The 15,444-nt window shown below is 41.7% G+C and overlaps 1 protein-coding gene across 1 annotated transcript in view; it reads left to right on the forward strand.

Moving 5' to 3' along the window:
- Positions 1 to 14,106, forward strand: part of crybg1a (crystallin beta-gamma domain containing 1a) — a 37,618-nt gene extending 23,512 nt beyond the window's left edge. Inside the window, exons 7-25 of the mRNA XM_034563449.1 lie at positions 383 to 4,966; positions 6,032 to 6,070; positions 6,173 to 6,291; positions 6,544 to 6,721; positions 7,135 to 7,274; positions 7,597 to 7,723; positions 7,811 to 7,846; positions 8,009 to 8,157; positions 8,330 to 8,456; positions 9,062 to 9,207; positions 9,815 to 9,941; positions 10,099 to 10,128; positions 10,233 to 10,345; positions 10,728 to 10,860; positions 11,010 to 11,149; positions 11,633 to 11,756; positions 11,972 to 12,130; positions 12,856 to 13,018; positions 13,312 to 14,106. Coding sequence (XP_034419340.1) covers positions 383 to 4,966; positions 6,032 to 6,070; positions 6,173 to 6,291; positions 6,544 to 6,721; positions 7,135 to 7,274; positions 7,597 to 7,723; positions 7,811 to 7,846; positions 8,009 to 8,157; positions 8,330 to 8,456; positions 9,062 to 9,207; positions 9,815 to 9,941; positions 10,099 to 10,128; positions 10,233 to 10,345; positions 10,728 to 10,860; positions 11,010 to 11,149; positions 11,633 to 11,756; positions 11,972 to 12,130; positions 12,856 to 13,018; positions 13,312 to 13,400 — 6,723 coding nt within the window. The 3' untranslated portion in view covers positions 13,401 to 14,106. The remainder of the gene's footprint in view (positions 1 to 382; positions 4,967 to 6,031; positions 6,071 to 6,172; positions 6,292 to 6,543; positions 6,722 to 7,134; positions 7,275 to 7,596; positions 7,724 to 7,810; positions 7,847 to 8,008; positions 8,158 to 8,329; positions 8,457 to 9,061; positions 9,208 to 9,814; positions 9,942 to 10,098; positions 10,129 to 10,232; positions 10,346 to 10,727; positions 10,861 to 11,009; positions 11,150 to 11,632; positions 11,757 to 11,971; positions 12,131 to 12,855; positions 13,019 to 13,311) is intronic.
- Positions 14,107 to 15,444: the final 1,338 nt, after the last annotated feature.

Below are 15,444 nucleotides of genomic sequence, written 5' to 3' on the forward strand. Positions count from 1 at the left end.
GGATTTGTCCGTTAAGATTTTGGTAAATGAGACGACAATGACAACAGAAGCTCCAAAGAAAATATCAGAAAGCCAAATTCAAGGACCAAAGTTTACAAGCACAACCACCCAGAGTGAAAAGGGAGGTAAAGAGAAGACTGAAATAAAGGATTCATCAGTGAAGAGTTTGGTTAATGAGACAGCAATGACATCAGAAGCTCCAAAGAAGGTATCAGAAAGCCAAATTCAAGGACCAAAGGTTATGAGCACAACAACCCAGAGTGCAAAGGGAGCTGAGAAGACTGAAATAAAGGATTCATCTGTTAAGCTTTTGGTAAATGAGACAGTAATAACATCAGAAGCTCCAAAGAAGATATCAGAAAGCCAAATTCAAGGACCAAAGGTTATGAGCACAACAACCCAGAGTGCAAAGGGAGCTGAGACTGAAATAAACCATTCATCAGTGAAGAGTTTGGTTAATGAGACAGCAATGACATCAGAAACTCCAAAGAAGGTATCAGAAAGCCAAATTCAAGGACCAAAGGTTATAAGCACAACCACCCAGAATGCAAAGGGAGCTGAGAAGACTGAAATAAAGGATTCATCAGTGAAGAGTTTGGTTAATGAGACAGCAACGACATCAGAAACTCCAAAGAAGATATCAGAAAGCCAAATTCAAGGACCAACGGTTATAAGCACAACCACCCAGAGTGAAAAGGGCGGTAAAGAGAAGACTGAAATAACGGATTCATCAGTGAAGAGTTTGGTTAATGAGACAGCAATGTTATCAGAAACTCCAAAGAAGGTATCAGAAAGCGAAATTCAAGAACCAAAGGTTATAAGCACAACAACCCAGAATGCAAAGGGAGCTGAGAAGACTGAAATAAAGGATTCATCAGTGAAGAGTTTGGTTAATGAGACAGCAATGACATCAGAAACTCCAAAGAAGATATCAGAAAGCCAAATTCAAGGACCAAAGGTTATAAGCACAACCACCCAGAGTGAAAAGGGAGCTGAGAAGACTGAAATAAAGGATTCATCTGTTAAGCTTTTGGTAAATGAGACAGTAATAACATCAGAAACTCCAAAGAAGGTATCAGAAAGCCAAATTCAAGGACCAACGGTTATAAGCACAACAACCCAGAATGCAAAGGGAGCTGAGAAGACTGAAATAAAGGATTCATCAGTGAAGAGTTTGGTTAATGAGACAGCAATGACATCAGAAACTCCAAAGAAGATATCAGAAAGCCAAATTCAAGGACCAAAGGTTATAAGCACAACCACCCAGAGTGAAAAGGGAGCTGAGAAGACTGAAATAAAGGATTCATCTGTTAAGCTTTTGGTAAATGAGACAGTAATAACATCAGAAGCTCCAAAGAAGACATCAGAAAGCCAAATTCAAGGACCAAAGGTTATGAGCACAACAACCCAGAATGCAAAGGGAGCTGAGAAGACTGAAATAAAGGATTCATCAGTGAAGAGTTTGGTTAATGAGACAGCAATGACATCAGAAACTCCAAAGAAGGTATCAGAAAGCCAAATTCAAGGACCAACGGTTATAAGCACAACCACCCAGAGTGAAAAGGGCGGTAAAGAGAAGACTGAAATAACGGATTCAGCAGTGAAGAGTTTGGTTAATGAGACAGCAATGACATCAGAAACTCCAAAGAAGGTATCAGAAAGCGAAATTCAAGAACCAAAGGTTATAAGCACAACAACCCAGAATGCAAAGGGAGCTGAGAAGACTGAAATAAAGGATTCATCAGTGAAGAGTTTGGTTAATGAGACAGCAATGACATCAGAAACTCCAAAGAAGATATCAGAAAGCCAAATTCAAGGACCAAAGGTTATGAGCACAACAACCCAGAGTGCAAAGGGAGCTGAGACTGAAATAAAGGATTCATCAGTGAAGAGTTTGGTTAATGAGGCAGCAATGACATCAGAAACTCCAAAGAAGGTATCAGAAAGCCAAATTCAAGGACCAAAGGTTATAAGCACAACCACCCAGAGTGAAAAGGGAGGTAAAGAGAAGACTGAAATAACGGATTCATCAGTGAAGAGTTTGGTTAATGAGACAGCAATGTCATCAGAAACTCCAAAGAAGATATCAGAAAGCGCAATTCAAGAACCAAAGGTTATAAGCACAACAACCCAGAATGCAAAGGGAGCTGAGAAGACTGAAATAACGGATTCAGCAGTGAAGAGTTTGGTTAATGAGACAGCAATGACATCAGAAACTCCAAAGAAGGTATCAGAAAGCGAAATTCAAGAACCAAAGGTTATAAGCACAACAACCCAGAATGCAAAGGGAGCTGAGAAGACTGAAATAAAGGATTCATCAGTGAAGAGTTTGGTTAATGAGACAGCAATGACATCAGAAACTCCAAAGAAGATATCAGAAAGCCAAATTCAAGGACCAAAGGTTATGAGCACAACAACCCAGAGTGCAAAGGGAGCTGAGACTGAAATAAAGGATTCATCAGTGAAGAGTTTGGTTAATGAGGCAGCAATGACATCAGAAACTCCAAAGAAGGTATCAGAAAGCCAAATTCAAGGACCAAAGGTTATAAGCACAACCACCCAGAGTGAAAAGGGAGGTAAAGAGAAGACTGAAATAAAGGATTCATCAGTGAAGAGTTTGGTTAATGAGGCAGCAATGACATCAGAAACTCCAAAGAAGATATCAGAAAGCCAAATTCAAGGACCAAAGGTTATAAGCACAACCACCCAGAGTGAAAAGGGAGGTAAAGAGAAGACTGAAATAACGGATTCATCAGTGAAGAGTTTGGTTAATGAGACAGCAATGTCATCAGAAACTCCAAAGAAGATATCAGAAAGCGCAATTCAAGAACCAAAGGTTATAAGCACAACAACCCAGAATGCAAAGGGAGCTGAGAAGACTGAAATAAAGGATTCATCAGTGAAGAGTTTGGTTAATGAGACAGCAATGACATCAGAAACTCCAAAGAAGATATCAGAAAGCGAAATTCAAGGACCAAAGGTTATAAGCACAACAACCAAGGGTGCAAAGGGAGGTAAAGAGAAGACTGAAATAAAGGATTCATCAGTTAATGAGACAGCAATGAGAACAGAAGCTCCAAAGAAGATATCAGAAAGCGAAATTCAAGAACTGCCAAGAAGCACCAAAACTCAACGTGCAAAGGAAGCTAAAGTACGGTCTGAAATAAAGGATTCATTAGTTAAGAGTGTGGTGAATAAGACCACAATGAAAACAGAAGCTCCAAAGAAGATATCAGAAAGCCAAATTCAAGAATTACAAGTTATAGCCACCCAAATTCAGTGTGATGATGGAGCTAAAGTGAAGACTGAAACAAAGGATTCCCCAATAAAGAGTCAGGTGAATGAGATTGTAATTGAGAATGCTAACTCTAAAGTTAGCACCCAAAAGGACCAGAAACTCTCAATCAGAGACGAACATTTGAAAACAGAGGAAAACACTGATCAATCCAAAGATTTCAAAGCCCCAGATGCCAAGCCTGTTGTGCTCAAAACTGAAAAATCCGCCAGGAAGGCTGACAAGAATCAGAAGAAAACAAAAGAAATTATAGAGGGCGTTGAAGTCGAAAATATATTGACAAAGCAGGAGGATCAGCAGATGATGGAATCAAAGATAGATGCCAAGCAAGAATCAGAATTTATTTTTGTAAAAGATGCATCTATCAACAAAAGTGGTGGAGAACAAAAAAAGTCCATTGTTGTTCCGGATATAGCACTTAACAGCACTGATGCCCAGAAGAATGCTGATGACACCAAAGAAAAAGCCAAAACGGACAGCGGTTTGAAACTTGCGTCTTCAAGAGATGAGAAAACCATAAACTTCAGTGAACCCCAAAAGCCTGCAAAACCAACTTTCAATGGCAGTTTGTCTCTTTCTGCAACAGCTGAAACATCTGCAACATCTAAAAGTCTTCAGCCAAAAAAGGAATCTCCATCTAGCCGGTTCGATGTGGAGCATCAAAAACGGAAGAAGCAACATAAAAGAAACAAACTAAAGGCTTTAGCCAGTGAGGGTAGATCTCTTGAGCCCGATGACTTGAATGATTTTATCAGGATTATTAAGGAAGGCAGCATTCCCTTCTCACTACCTACAAAGAGACATATTCGTAAAAAGTCCCCATCTCCACCCTTTGCCATGCAGGCCATAAAGGAGGACCATTTTGAGAGAACATTTGATCCAGAAGGATTCCAGTTTGGCTTAGGAAATACTGACAAATGTTTTAGGGATCTTTCCCCAGCTATGGTGATCAAACAAAGAGCATCTAACAAGAAAGGACGGACCCTGGAAAAACATCCACAAGATAATGCTATGGACCAAATGAAATCACTTGGTGAGCTTGAAGGAAAAAGTGGAGTGGATGATGAGACAAATACTGATGCAGGAAAAGAAGAGGGACAAAACAATGGAGGAGAGCCTGGGAAACTGACGTCACGACTTGGAAGGATGTCCATCCTCTCCGGCTTACTGAATTCCCCTCGGTCCTCCAGGAAGTCCAAAGAGGAAGCTGCCTCCACCTCAACAAGCACACTTTCTAACCAACAACAGAGCTCGCTTAGAGATCAGAGAGTTGTTGATTCACCTCTGCCTGCAGTTGAAGCGGATAAGAAGGGTCTGAAGGGTGTGGACCAAGGCCCACTTGTGGGTGGTGGTATAGGTGCAGTTAGTGAGTCAACACTCAAACCCTCCTCTCCTCCTCCTCCTCTTCCTCCTCAGCCACTCCCGGAAAAAAAGCTGCCTGATCATTTAGAGAAATACCTCAAGAAGTACAAATCCGTTTCTGAGAACTCCCAGGGCTCTACACAGATGACTAAAACTAAACTGAATCCCGAGGGTACTGTGATGGACCAGGCCTCGATATTGGGGGCACCTGATGTGGATGTTGGCCTGAAGGGCCCTGCAGGACTGCCTCCAGCCAGAAACAACAGCCAGCAGACTTCTCAAAATGGACATACTACTTCTAAGACTAAGGTAGGAGTGTCAGTCTTTAAAATGAGCTTGAATAAGTGTGGTTTCTGTTCCACTTTTTAAATATTTATTACTAGAAGTCCTAAGCCTGAATGGGGTTTGCTCTCTTACGCAGAATGTTGATATTTCCTCATTTATTTCCATGGTGACATGTCTCACTTTCATATCCTGTTCTTTTGTTTTCTGGTGGTGTTGCAACAAAGTCGTGAATCATTTGCAAGTGAGAACAAGATAAAGGAATTCCTCCGTGTGGAATTCTGCACAGAGAATCTTAGCCAAGATCTTCTTAAGCTCAACCATCACGTGCCAATTACATATTTGCATTGAAATGCAAATAGAGCAGACCTATGCAAAACGTGTTTGTGTTTAGATGAACACAATGTGCATATCAAACCTGCTGCACAACAAGTTTTCATATCTCTCCCTCCTAGATCCTTGCATCACCAGACAGTTATTTTAGTAACTTCCAACCAAAATGTACACAAAGTTCTCCAACAGAGGGACTTGTACCTCTGGGTACTTCTGCAGGGGATATCGTGGATGTATAAAGAGAACTGGATAAACCATTCATTCCTATGAAAGCTGCTTAGTCTCTCATGAAGCAAAAAGGGTTTGACTTCCCTGTGTAAAGATACCAGGCTCTTCCGCACATGGGGCCCTCCCATGGGGCACCTCCCAGCGCTCGGGCTGTAAAACAATATAGGTTAGATAGCTAAACGTATAGTGGAAATGGATAGCTAAAAGGAATGGGTAGACGGTTACAACTGCTAGCTAAAAGTAACAGATAATGTTTGAAATAGCTAAAAGGAATTGTTCAATTATTTTAATGGGGGGCTAAAGGTAATGGGTCAATTATTCAAATTGATGGCTAAAAGTAATGGGTAAATGGTTGAATTAGTTAGCAAAAAGATTCAAAAGAACACATTTGAAACAAACGATTACTACTTCTAGAAATGATTTGGCTCTGAAGAGGTTTAACAAATGAAGTTATCTCTTCAGTTTGAAAGACTGAAGTCTTCTTAAAGCACAGGCTCAAGTTCATAATCAAAATATGACATTTTCTTTCAGATACCTGCAGTAAGAGGCTTCCACAAAAGGCCTGGAAAGGTATGCTTAAATGCCATTGTCTGGGAATGTGTGTAATGCTATGTGTCAATAACACATTGTTTGCTGCTGCATATTCTCATGAAATGTCTTTCGCCCATCCAGATCGTCATTCACGAGCACGCTCAGTTTGGAGGGCAGGCGTTTGAACTCCATTGTGATTTAGAAGATGCCACCACAATGAAGCTGTCCCCTGTCATCTCAGTCAGAGTAACCAGAGGATGGTACGCGTCTTCGGTAGCATTCATTAAACCTGCATGCGTGATTATTCACTAAAACCTGCAGTATAGATTATCAGCATAAATGACTATCTAGGTCACATGTCTGCAGTTGGCACTTTAGCACGGGCATGTTTCAGAACTAGATTCTCTCCACTTCTCTTTGACCTTATCCAGCCATAAAGCTGTGTAATATCTCCTTTCGCTATCCATAAACAAATTAAATGTCACATTTTGAATGATTTTCCTTTTCTCTAGCTGGCTGCTGTATGAGAAACCGGGCTTCCAGGGTCGCATCATCGCCCTTGAGGAAGGTCCTACAGACCACATAGTGAACATGTGGGCAGAGGAGGGAACTCCAGAGACACTGGACCAGATGGGTCAGCCAGTACCAACAGCTCCAATGGTCATAGGCTCTATTCGGTTGGCAGTTAGAGTAAGGGAATCTGTTCATACTTCATCCATATTGTTATCTTTACTAAATCCTCATATCATAAAACTGTCTCGTGCCAAAAGCTGTTCAGCTTGCTCAGATATGTACTCTCTGTTCAGTCAATATCTGATGTATTCATCATTTTGTGTATCTCTTATGTAGCTGAAGTTCTTCTATATAGATTTAACATTAGAAAGGTTTGTCTTCATTTGTTAAGGATAAAATAGTTTAACTTTTTTTGTAACACTCAAAGCCCAGTAACAAATTACAACAAATCATAGCTTGACACTATGACACTGCAGTATTGTCTCGGCTCACACATTTCAAAGTTACCCAGCCTCAGGGGTCGAGATTAATTTTCAAGCCTAAAAACGTCAAATTCTCACACAATTTCATTTTGACGTTGTACTTGGTAGGACTACAGCGTTCCCCGAATCGACCTGTTTGCAGAGGTGGACGGATTGGGGAGGATGTCATCGCACTGCGACGAGGCCGTGGAGATCGGCTCCTACGGGATGCCACAGACCACCGGCTCCATCAAGGTTCACTCTGGAGTGTAAGCTCTTTTGTGTCACTCATTGAGAGGAAGTGGATGTCAATGGTTGTTGTTCCGTTGTAGAAGCGTCTTTCAGTCTATAGTGTCGGTGGCCACCCTGCTGCTAAGAGGTAGCCGTATTGGTGCAGCATCTGTTCCTTATCTGTGAAGCAATGCATGCTGCAGGCCAAAGCTTGTGATTGCCATTGTTTTATCCGCTGATGATTATTGATGGTTTGCACATTTTATAACTGGTGTAGAGATGCGGTTGCATATTTAGTCCCTTTAGTCATTCCTGCCTCCCCTCCTTTTGCTCATCCATGCTGTCTCTGTGTGTCTTTAGCTGGCTGGTGTACACCGATCCGGGCTTTGGAGGTTTTGTTGGCGTGCTGGAGGTGGGGGAGTATCCCTGCCCAGAGAACTGGGGTTTCCCTGAGCCCTACATCGGTTCTATCAGACCCCTCCGATTGGTACAAAACATATATGACAAACGTTTGCACTCTACTGTCCTTTTGTCAGTTGTCTCGGTCTGACAAATGTGTGTCTCTTCAATTCAGGGACCAATAAGGGTGGAGCATCCTCACGAATTCAAGGTGTGTTGCAGTACATGTGTTTTGCATCCATCAACGGCTGTTTGTAGAAACCACGCAAAAGGTTGTGCGTGTCACTCTACTATCCCTTAGAGAATCACAAACTCTACACACCAGTCGAATTACCGCTCATCTTGAACTCCTTTCTCCCCTTCTTCTACCCAGGCCTTGGTGTTTGAGAAGCCCAACTTTGAGGGAGAGTGCACGGAGGTCGACAGCGACGTGTACAACTTGCAAGAGGAGCAAACAGGCACACCAGACGAGAGCGAGAGGACGATGTCTACAGTGGGGTCTATAAAGATACTTGGTGGTCTGTAAGTATCTGTTTGAGTCAACCGATGCAGACGGGTGATCAGCAGCAGCAGCTGACGTGTTGTCTTCTGAAAGATGAAGGTCAAAGTGAATCCACCACTGTTGTGTGCTAAACAAACATCAGATGATAGGACCCGGCTCACGTTTGACTGATTGTGTGCTTTGTCCTGGCAGCTGGGTGGGCTACCTCGAGGCAGACTTCGAAGGCCAGCAGTACATCCTGGAGGAGGGGGAGTATCCCCACTGCAGTGACTGGGGAGGGTCTGAGGATGGGCTGCTGTCACTTCGGCCTGTATGCCCAGTAAGTGTCACCTGCAAAGTTACTGACCCATTGGGATGGTAATCTGCAGGACTTCTGGCTTGGTCGTGTTTCCATCTGTGGGACCAGGCACTGATCGTTGTGGTGTTTCTGCGCTCCACCTCTCACAGAGCATTAATCATGTAAACACTTCCAGCTGTTGATACCTGAAGAACTGGCAACCTAAAGGACTTGGTTCCTGTGTTGGAGACAGTGAGGACTCGAAATGTATGACTGCGTATTAGGGTCATCATAGGTATAAACAAAATAATAACTAAGGGAGGGGGGTCAAATTCCAAGAAAAAATTGGATATTCTTTGAGATGAAATTGTTTACAGAAACTACAAGACAAAACTTTAATATTGTTTGAGTTTAAAAAGTCAAAGATTTGCATGAGAAAAAGACTGAAGATTAGAGAATACCCACTTGCCGTGTATTATGCCTGCTTACTTTATTATTATATAACGTTAGAATAATTTTTGTTCTCTCTAAAATGATCCCTCTCTCCCGGCAGATTTATTTGTCCCCACAAAGGCTCTAATACGCCGTCGTAGAAATGAGAGGCGTGTCTCTTCTTTCTAATCCTTCCACTGTCTTCTCTTCACCAGGAGTTCCAGTCCCCTCACGTGAAGCTGTTCAGTGAGCCACACTTCAATGAGCTGGGGCTGAACGTGGACCTGCTGGGTCCCGTCCCCAGCATGGAGGACTTCGGCCACGGCGCCAAAACTCAGTCCGTCAACGTCATGAGTGGAGTGTAAGTCAACGACTCACAGGGGGGGGCCACGCCCTTCTAGTGGTTGGGTGTGTGCGTCTCACCTTCCATCCATGACTCAGCGTTATGTCACCGTACAGCCACACACACTCACACACAGGGTACAATTATGAATGACTGATCAATTTGGGAAGAATGACAAAGAATGAAACAAATCTTCCATCTCTTGAGGGCAAGGATTTACGCTGATGACATGAATAAGAATGGTGCGTCTTTAGTTACTATTAAAATCTACTTTTAGAAGCTTCTTTTTCCAGGTTTCAGTTTGTAAACATTCAAAGCTGGCCCGTCTTCGGAAGGAGCTTTGTCCATCACTATATTTGGGTTTTTGTTCTCTGAGTCCACCGTTGTCATATTGGTGCGTGCCTACGATCTGGCGCCTGCTTCGTTTCTAGACATGTTGATGACCAGAAGAAGTTCCCAAACACGGCAACATGAGAACATCCCGCTGAGTGAATCGCTTTAACCTGGTTTAGTTCAAGTCAGAGCTTGAATCCGAGAGCCGGCCAGACAATAAAGAGACGGCTCTAGTAAATGACCTCGTGGGGGGGTTTTGCATCTCAGGCTGACGTCTTTGTGTCCCTGGCAGGTGGGTGGGCTTTGAGAAGCCTGGATTCAGCGGAGAGCTCTACGTCCTGGAGAAAGGCCTGTATGCAGACCCACAGGACTGGGGAGCCTCGAACTTCAAGATCTCATCCATACAGCCGGTCTTCCATGTAAGAAGTGATGTGTTAAACAGGATGGAGTATAGAGTACATAGTGTTTGGAGCAAATGCACATTTCTTGTGAAAAGTTAAGCTTTTGAAATAAGTTTTAGCCACAAATGAAGAAGCATTTTTATTTGATTAATACCTCCATTCTGTCGTTTTACAGGACGCACTGATGGGAACAACACAATTCAAGGTATCGCCCCTCCATCCAGGACTTTATATACAACAGATTGACCCGTGTTTCCTCACCCGTCCTGGTTGTCTGGTCGCTAGATTCTGTGTCCATGTGTGTTCCAGATGCAGCTGTATTCTGAGCCAGACTTCCAGGGGAGGCTGGTGGCTCTGGAGGACAGCAATGCAGCTCTGGATCAGGACTTCACACCCAAGTCCTGTAAGGTGCTGGCTGGCAGGTAGGCACAACACACCACACAAGACCTGGAACTGTCTGTGTCATAAATACATACATATATGTATCTTTCAAGAGACAACTCCTGTTATGTGTGATGTATTATATATTTACTTTTTTCATGCAATCAAAACAGTGAGATCTGCACGTATCACAGTGCCTGAAACATATAGCACTGTCAGTAAAGAAAAAAATGTTTATTTATTTGTGTATTTACTGTGTCACAACACTTGATATCTCAATACTCAAGTGTATTGATATTTTGCTTTATTATATACCCCATAATAAAGCAGTGTTATAAGAAGCGATTCTAAAAAGGACGCAGGGTTTTTGGCAAAATTGAAGCACAATAAGACAATAAGACATAATGTGTGTCTCCGGGTCAGCTGGGTGGCGTATGAAGGAGCTCAGTTCACACAGGACATGTATGTGTTGGAGGAGGGAGACTACCCCGACACGGACGCCATGGGCTTCCTGTCTCCAGACGCCACCATCCGCTCCATACAGACCGCCGGACGAGTGAGTATTTGTCCACATGCCGATATGAAAACATATACGGTATTTGAGCCCTCTGGGTTGCTCATTTTGCACCGTTAGTAATGAAGTCATTGTAAGTTGTGCTGGATGAGACTAACAACCAATTCCAACTGCGTGGTCTTCTTGTCCAGGAGTTGTCTCTGCCCTCCATCATCTTGTTCAGCAAGGCGGGCTGTAGAGGACGCCGAGTGCTGCTGGCCAACGGAGCCGTGAACCTGCTGCAGGCCGGCCTGGACACCCGCATCCGCTCCGTGGTGGTGGAGGGAGGAACGTATGTCATCTTCCTGGTTTATGTACAACTGCACTGCATAATCTGAATGGATTAGGAGCTGCATTCAGAGCAATCACACCTGCTAATAATCCCAATTTGATTGACGGGTCATAAAATACACCAACACAACCAAATTCAAGTTATTCACGTTTTATCTTAAAGTTGCTTTAAGACTCTATCGTATGGATATCCATTTGAGCACTTTTTGTTCTTCTTGTATAACTTCAACTTTAAATTTCAATACATATTTAAAATAGCAACTGTTTTTTTAACGAAGCTTTTCCAACTTTAGCCGCTGATGCGCTGAGCGGGTACACATGAATCCACGGTGTTAGCTTAGCTTCTAGAGCTCAGCTCCCTCAGAGCAGGAATCACAACTAAGCTCCGCTTGAAATGGAAATGTATAATAATATAATATATACTGTTTATTTGTGGGGGTTTTGTCCGTTGTGAAGCTGAACTAACACTGGTGGCTGTCTCTAGGTGGGTGTTGTATGAAGGCAGTAACTACCGCGGTCGACAGCTGCTTCTCCAGCCCAGTGAAGTGGCCGACCTGTGGAAGCTCAGCGGCACACAGAAAATAGGATCCCTACGTCCATTATTCCAGGTATGGAAGGATGGATATGGAGCCCTTCAAAAATACTTCTAGAACAGAGTCTCCTGCGTCACGTTAGTGTCTCTGTTTGATTTATTGTCCGTTCTCAAGTTAGATTCTCTGAATAATAAACTGTACGAGTCATCGAATACCAATGTCACGTTTATCAAGTTACTATATATATGCTTTAAACATAAATGTGTGTTTGCATGTTTCCCCCCCAACAGAAGCAGGCTTACGTCCGTCTGCGGAACACAGGGACGGGATGCGTGATGTCCCTGACGGGAACGTTGGACGACGTCACGCTGATGAGGGTTCAGGCTGTGGAGGAGACGGGCGGGTTGGAGCAGGTCTGGCTCTACCGGGACGGGCAGCTCGCCTGCAAGGTACCGCATGATGCCACGGGAGGGCCGTACGGGGCCGTACGCCGGTCACCAGCTCATCCACGGCCACATCGCGTGTGCAAACAGGCTTTTCATATCGCCAATTGCAATTTCATCAAACGGCTCCGAGAAGATATGCAGAAATGTTCCGTTTACAAATACTGTGGAGATTAAAAAGAAGAAGATGTTTTAGATTTAATCGATTTGTTTTTTAAAGCGTTTCAATGTTTTTTCCTCTGATCTCCCTCCTGCGGCTCCATCATGATTGTTCTGACCTTACAACGGTCCTAATACACCGTCGTAAATATCCGCCTTATTATCTTTAGTGCACTGTGTGACTGAAAGATAACTTCCCAACAGACCTTTGTTCTGTCGTCTGTTAGTTAGCAGGTTTCAATGCAGTTTGGTGGAACGTTAAGCAATGGCAAAAATAATAGTGACCTCAATAATAATAATTTTAATCTTCTGGATTTCTTTACATTGTATGCTGTTTTTCTTTGCCCACACACACTCACACACACACAAACACAGTATATCGCACAACATTATCTATTCATCGTTGTGTACTTTAATGCAAATTCGGAAAGAGATTTTAATTTTTTAATGGGGGATGCATCCTAGCCATGCGTCATGTGATGGCTTTAAAATGTCCAGTTAGTTTTATGCATTTACAAAACTGACGGCTGGTTTAAGAACAAGGCATCCTCACCCGCCCTGTGTGTCTCCAGCTGGTGGAGGACTGTCGCCTGGAGACCTCCGGCAGCTTGGTGATGGAGGGCAGCAGGCTGCGAGTTACCGCGGAGCGAGGCCCAGGCAACCACCTGTGGAACATCACCCCAGATGGCCGCGTGCACTGCCACCTCAAACCTGACCTGGTCCTGGAGGTCAAAGGTCAGATGACTCTGTCTTAACGTTGCGTATTATGGAGTAGATCACAAAGGTTCCACTGTGTCAGTGTGTGATCAGACTGAAAGCTTCGTCTCCTGCAGTTTGAGGAAAACATCTGGCTGGTTGCAGCAAGATGTCACAAACATCTGTTCTGTCTCGAGTCAAATAGTTTGCTGCTTTTCAACACGTCTTGTACTGGATTTGATCGTTTAGATTTCCCCAGTTGGAGTCGACAGTCTTAAAGCTTTTCATTGAGCAAAAGGACTGACGTGCGCGTTATCGGCTTTGCTTCTCAGGTGGTCATCAGTACGACAGGAACCAGGTGATCCTCAGCCCGTGTGACCAGAGGAAACCGAACCAAAGCTGGACCTTGGATATCCTGTGACCTGCTGAGCCCCCCTCGCACTGGACCCTGTGATGCAGCTCCACCGTGGGACCCACACCACGGACATGGAGCCTGTCCCGGGTTTTGCGCAATCACTCCACCTTTTTGTAGTATTTCACCTTTGACTGGATTAACATCGTAACTATTCTCATAGTGAATGGATTAGTAATGTAAACAATATTGCTTCATTTCTGCCATGTTGTTTTGAACACTGTATACCAAAGACTCTGTTTCCACTGCGTGTGGTGAGAACTCTGCCTTGTTCCAATGCTGCATACCTCTCTGTCCTTTATGGTACTTTTCTACTGCAATGTCGGTTTGCAGAACATAATGTTGGCAAATATGAATGGATAGAGAAGATATTGACAGCTGCAATATGAAGTCCAATGTGCCTACTACACTCCAAAGATTGATGTAGATGTTTTCTTTTAGTTATTACTGTGGATTCAAAAGGATCTATTGTAACATTTAAAATATCTTTTTAGGACTTGATAGGTTTTTACATTTTTACACAAACTGTACTTTACTGCATCGGCTTGTACATAAGCCTCGAGTGTATGACGGAACTGCAATAACAATGCTGCCCACTGTGGATTGTAAATATTCGAATGTACAAGAGAAAACTGTTACACGTGAAAATAAGAATGCCATTTTCTGATTCTGTGTTTTTTTTAGAAAATAAAACATTGTCTTTCTTTAGACTTTAGCGACCTGTTTCTGTGAAACTTTGTTAGAATCGCTCTAATATCTCTGATCGTCAGATTAATTATGTTCAATGGATTTGAGGTGGAGCTGCTCTCACCAAAGCCTTGCGTCTTGTGGCAAAAACTATTTGGTATGATCTTTTCATGGAATACTAATAGAATAACTTTCATGGCATAATATATTATGGTTATATGTACTATGACTCTTTTATGACGTTTTTTTTATTTGAAAAAATGTATAGCATTCTGTTATTATTGCATAATTGATAATTTGTGGTGATTTTAGTATGGCATAAAATGTATGTTAAAATGTTTAATGGCACGTATACTAAATGCCACAAAATATGATATTGTATGGCATTTAGTATAAGTCACTATATTTCTATTAATCTCTCGTCGCAAACAATATATTTTTCATGAAATTAATTTGACATACAATACTATGAAATTTGTATCCTGTTCATTACCATACCTTTTATGGACTTTCTACACAATGACATCTTTTATCATGATAAATTGTCATATTTTCAGGATACTTTTATGGCATGTAATGCTATACGTTTTTTTTCATGGCATACCATAATATTACTTTTTTTTAATCACACTCTTTTACGTATACTATGACATTTCTTTTGCATACTATAGTAGGATTCTTCTATTAAATAATGATATATATATTATTCTATTTTCATAACAGTTTATTAAGATATAGAATATGTATTTGTTATCATTTACTACACTGCCATTGTTGGAGAAATCATTACATGTTTTATATCATACTATATTATAAATAACATTTTTATGGTATACAATACAATGATTTTGCCATACCATAACCATTATTATTTATGACAAAGTATGCAATTATATTTTGTATTGCATTTTTCATTACATTTGGATTTTAATGCATACTAGAATATTTGTATGACATACAATTCGACATTTTCTATTATAGATTTTAAAATATATTTATTTTCTGAAATGTTTAAGTTTAAACTAAGCTGTGACATTTATTATTTAATTGTATTGCATACTAGACTGATATTTTTTTGACTTTAGAAAATATTATGCTAGGATATTTTCTGTTTTATGGCTTACTTTACTACATTTTATTGCATATAATATAATATATTGTTATGACAGCTTATGATGGCATATTATACATTTATAGCAAATTACCATGCCATTACTTTTAGGACACATTAAACCATTACATTTTACAATATATACAAATATATACTTTTGTTTCATACTCAAGTATGATATTTTGTCTTTTTTGGCATACTATAGTTTCATATTTGTATGACATATTTATGACAAACCATGCCTTATTTCATAAC

The sequence above is a fragment of the Cyclopterus lumpus genome, chromosome 22 (genome assembly GCF_009769545.1).
Source record: "Cyclopterus lumpus isolate fCycLum1 chromosome 22, fCycLum1.pri, whole genome shotgun sequence".
In the NCBI taxonomy this organism is placed as follows: Eukaryota; Metazoa; Chordata; class Actinopteri; order Perciformes; family Cyclopteridae; genus Cyclopterus; species Cyclopterus lumpus.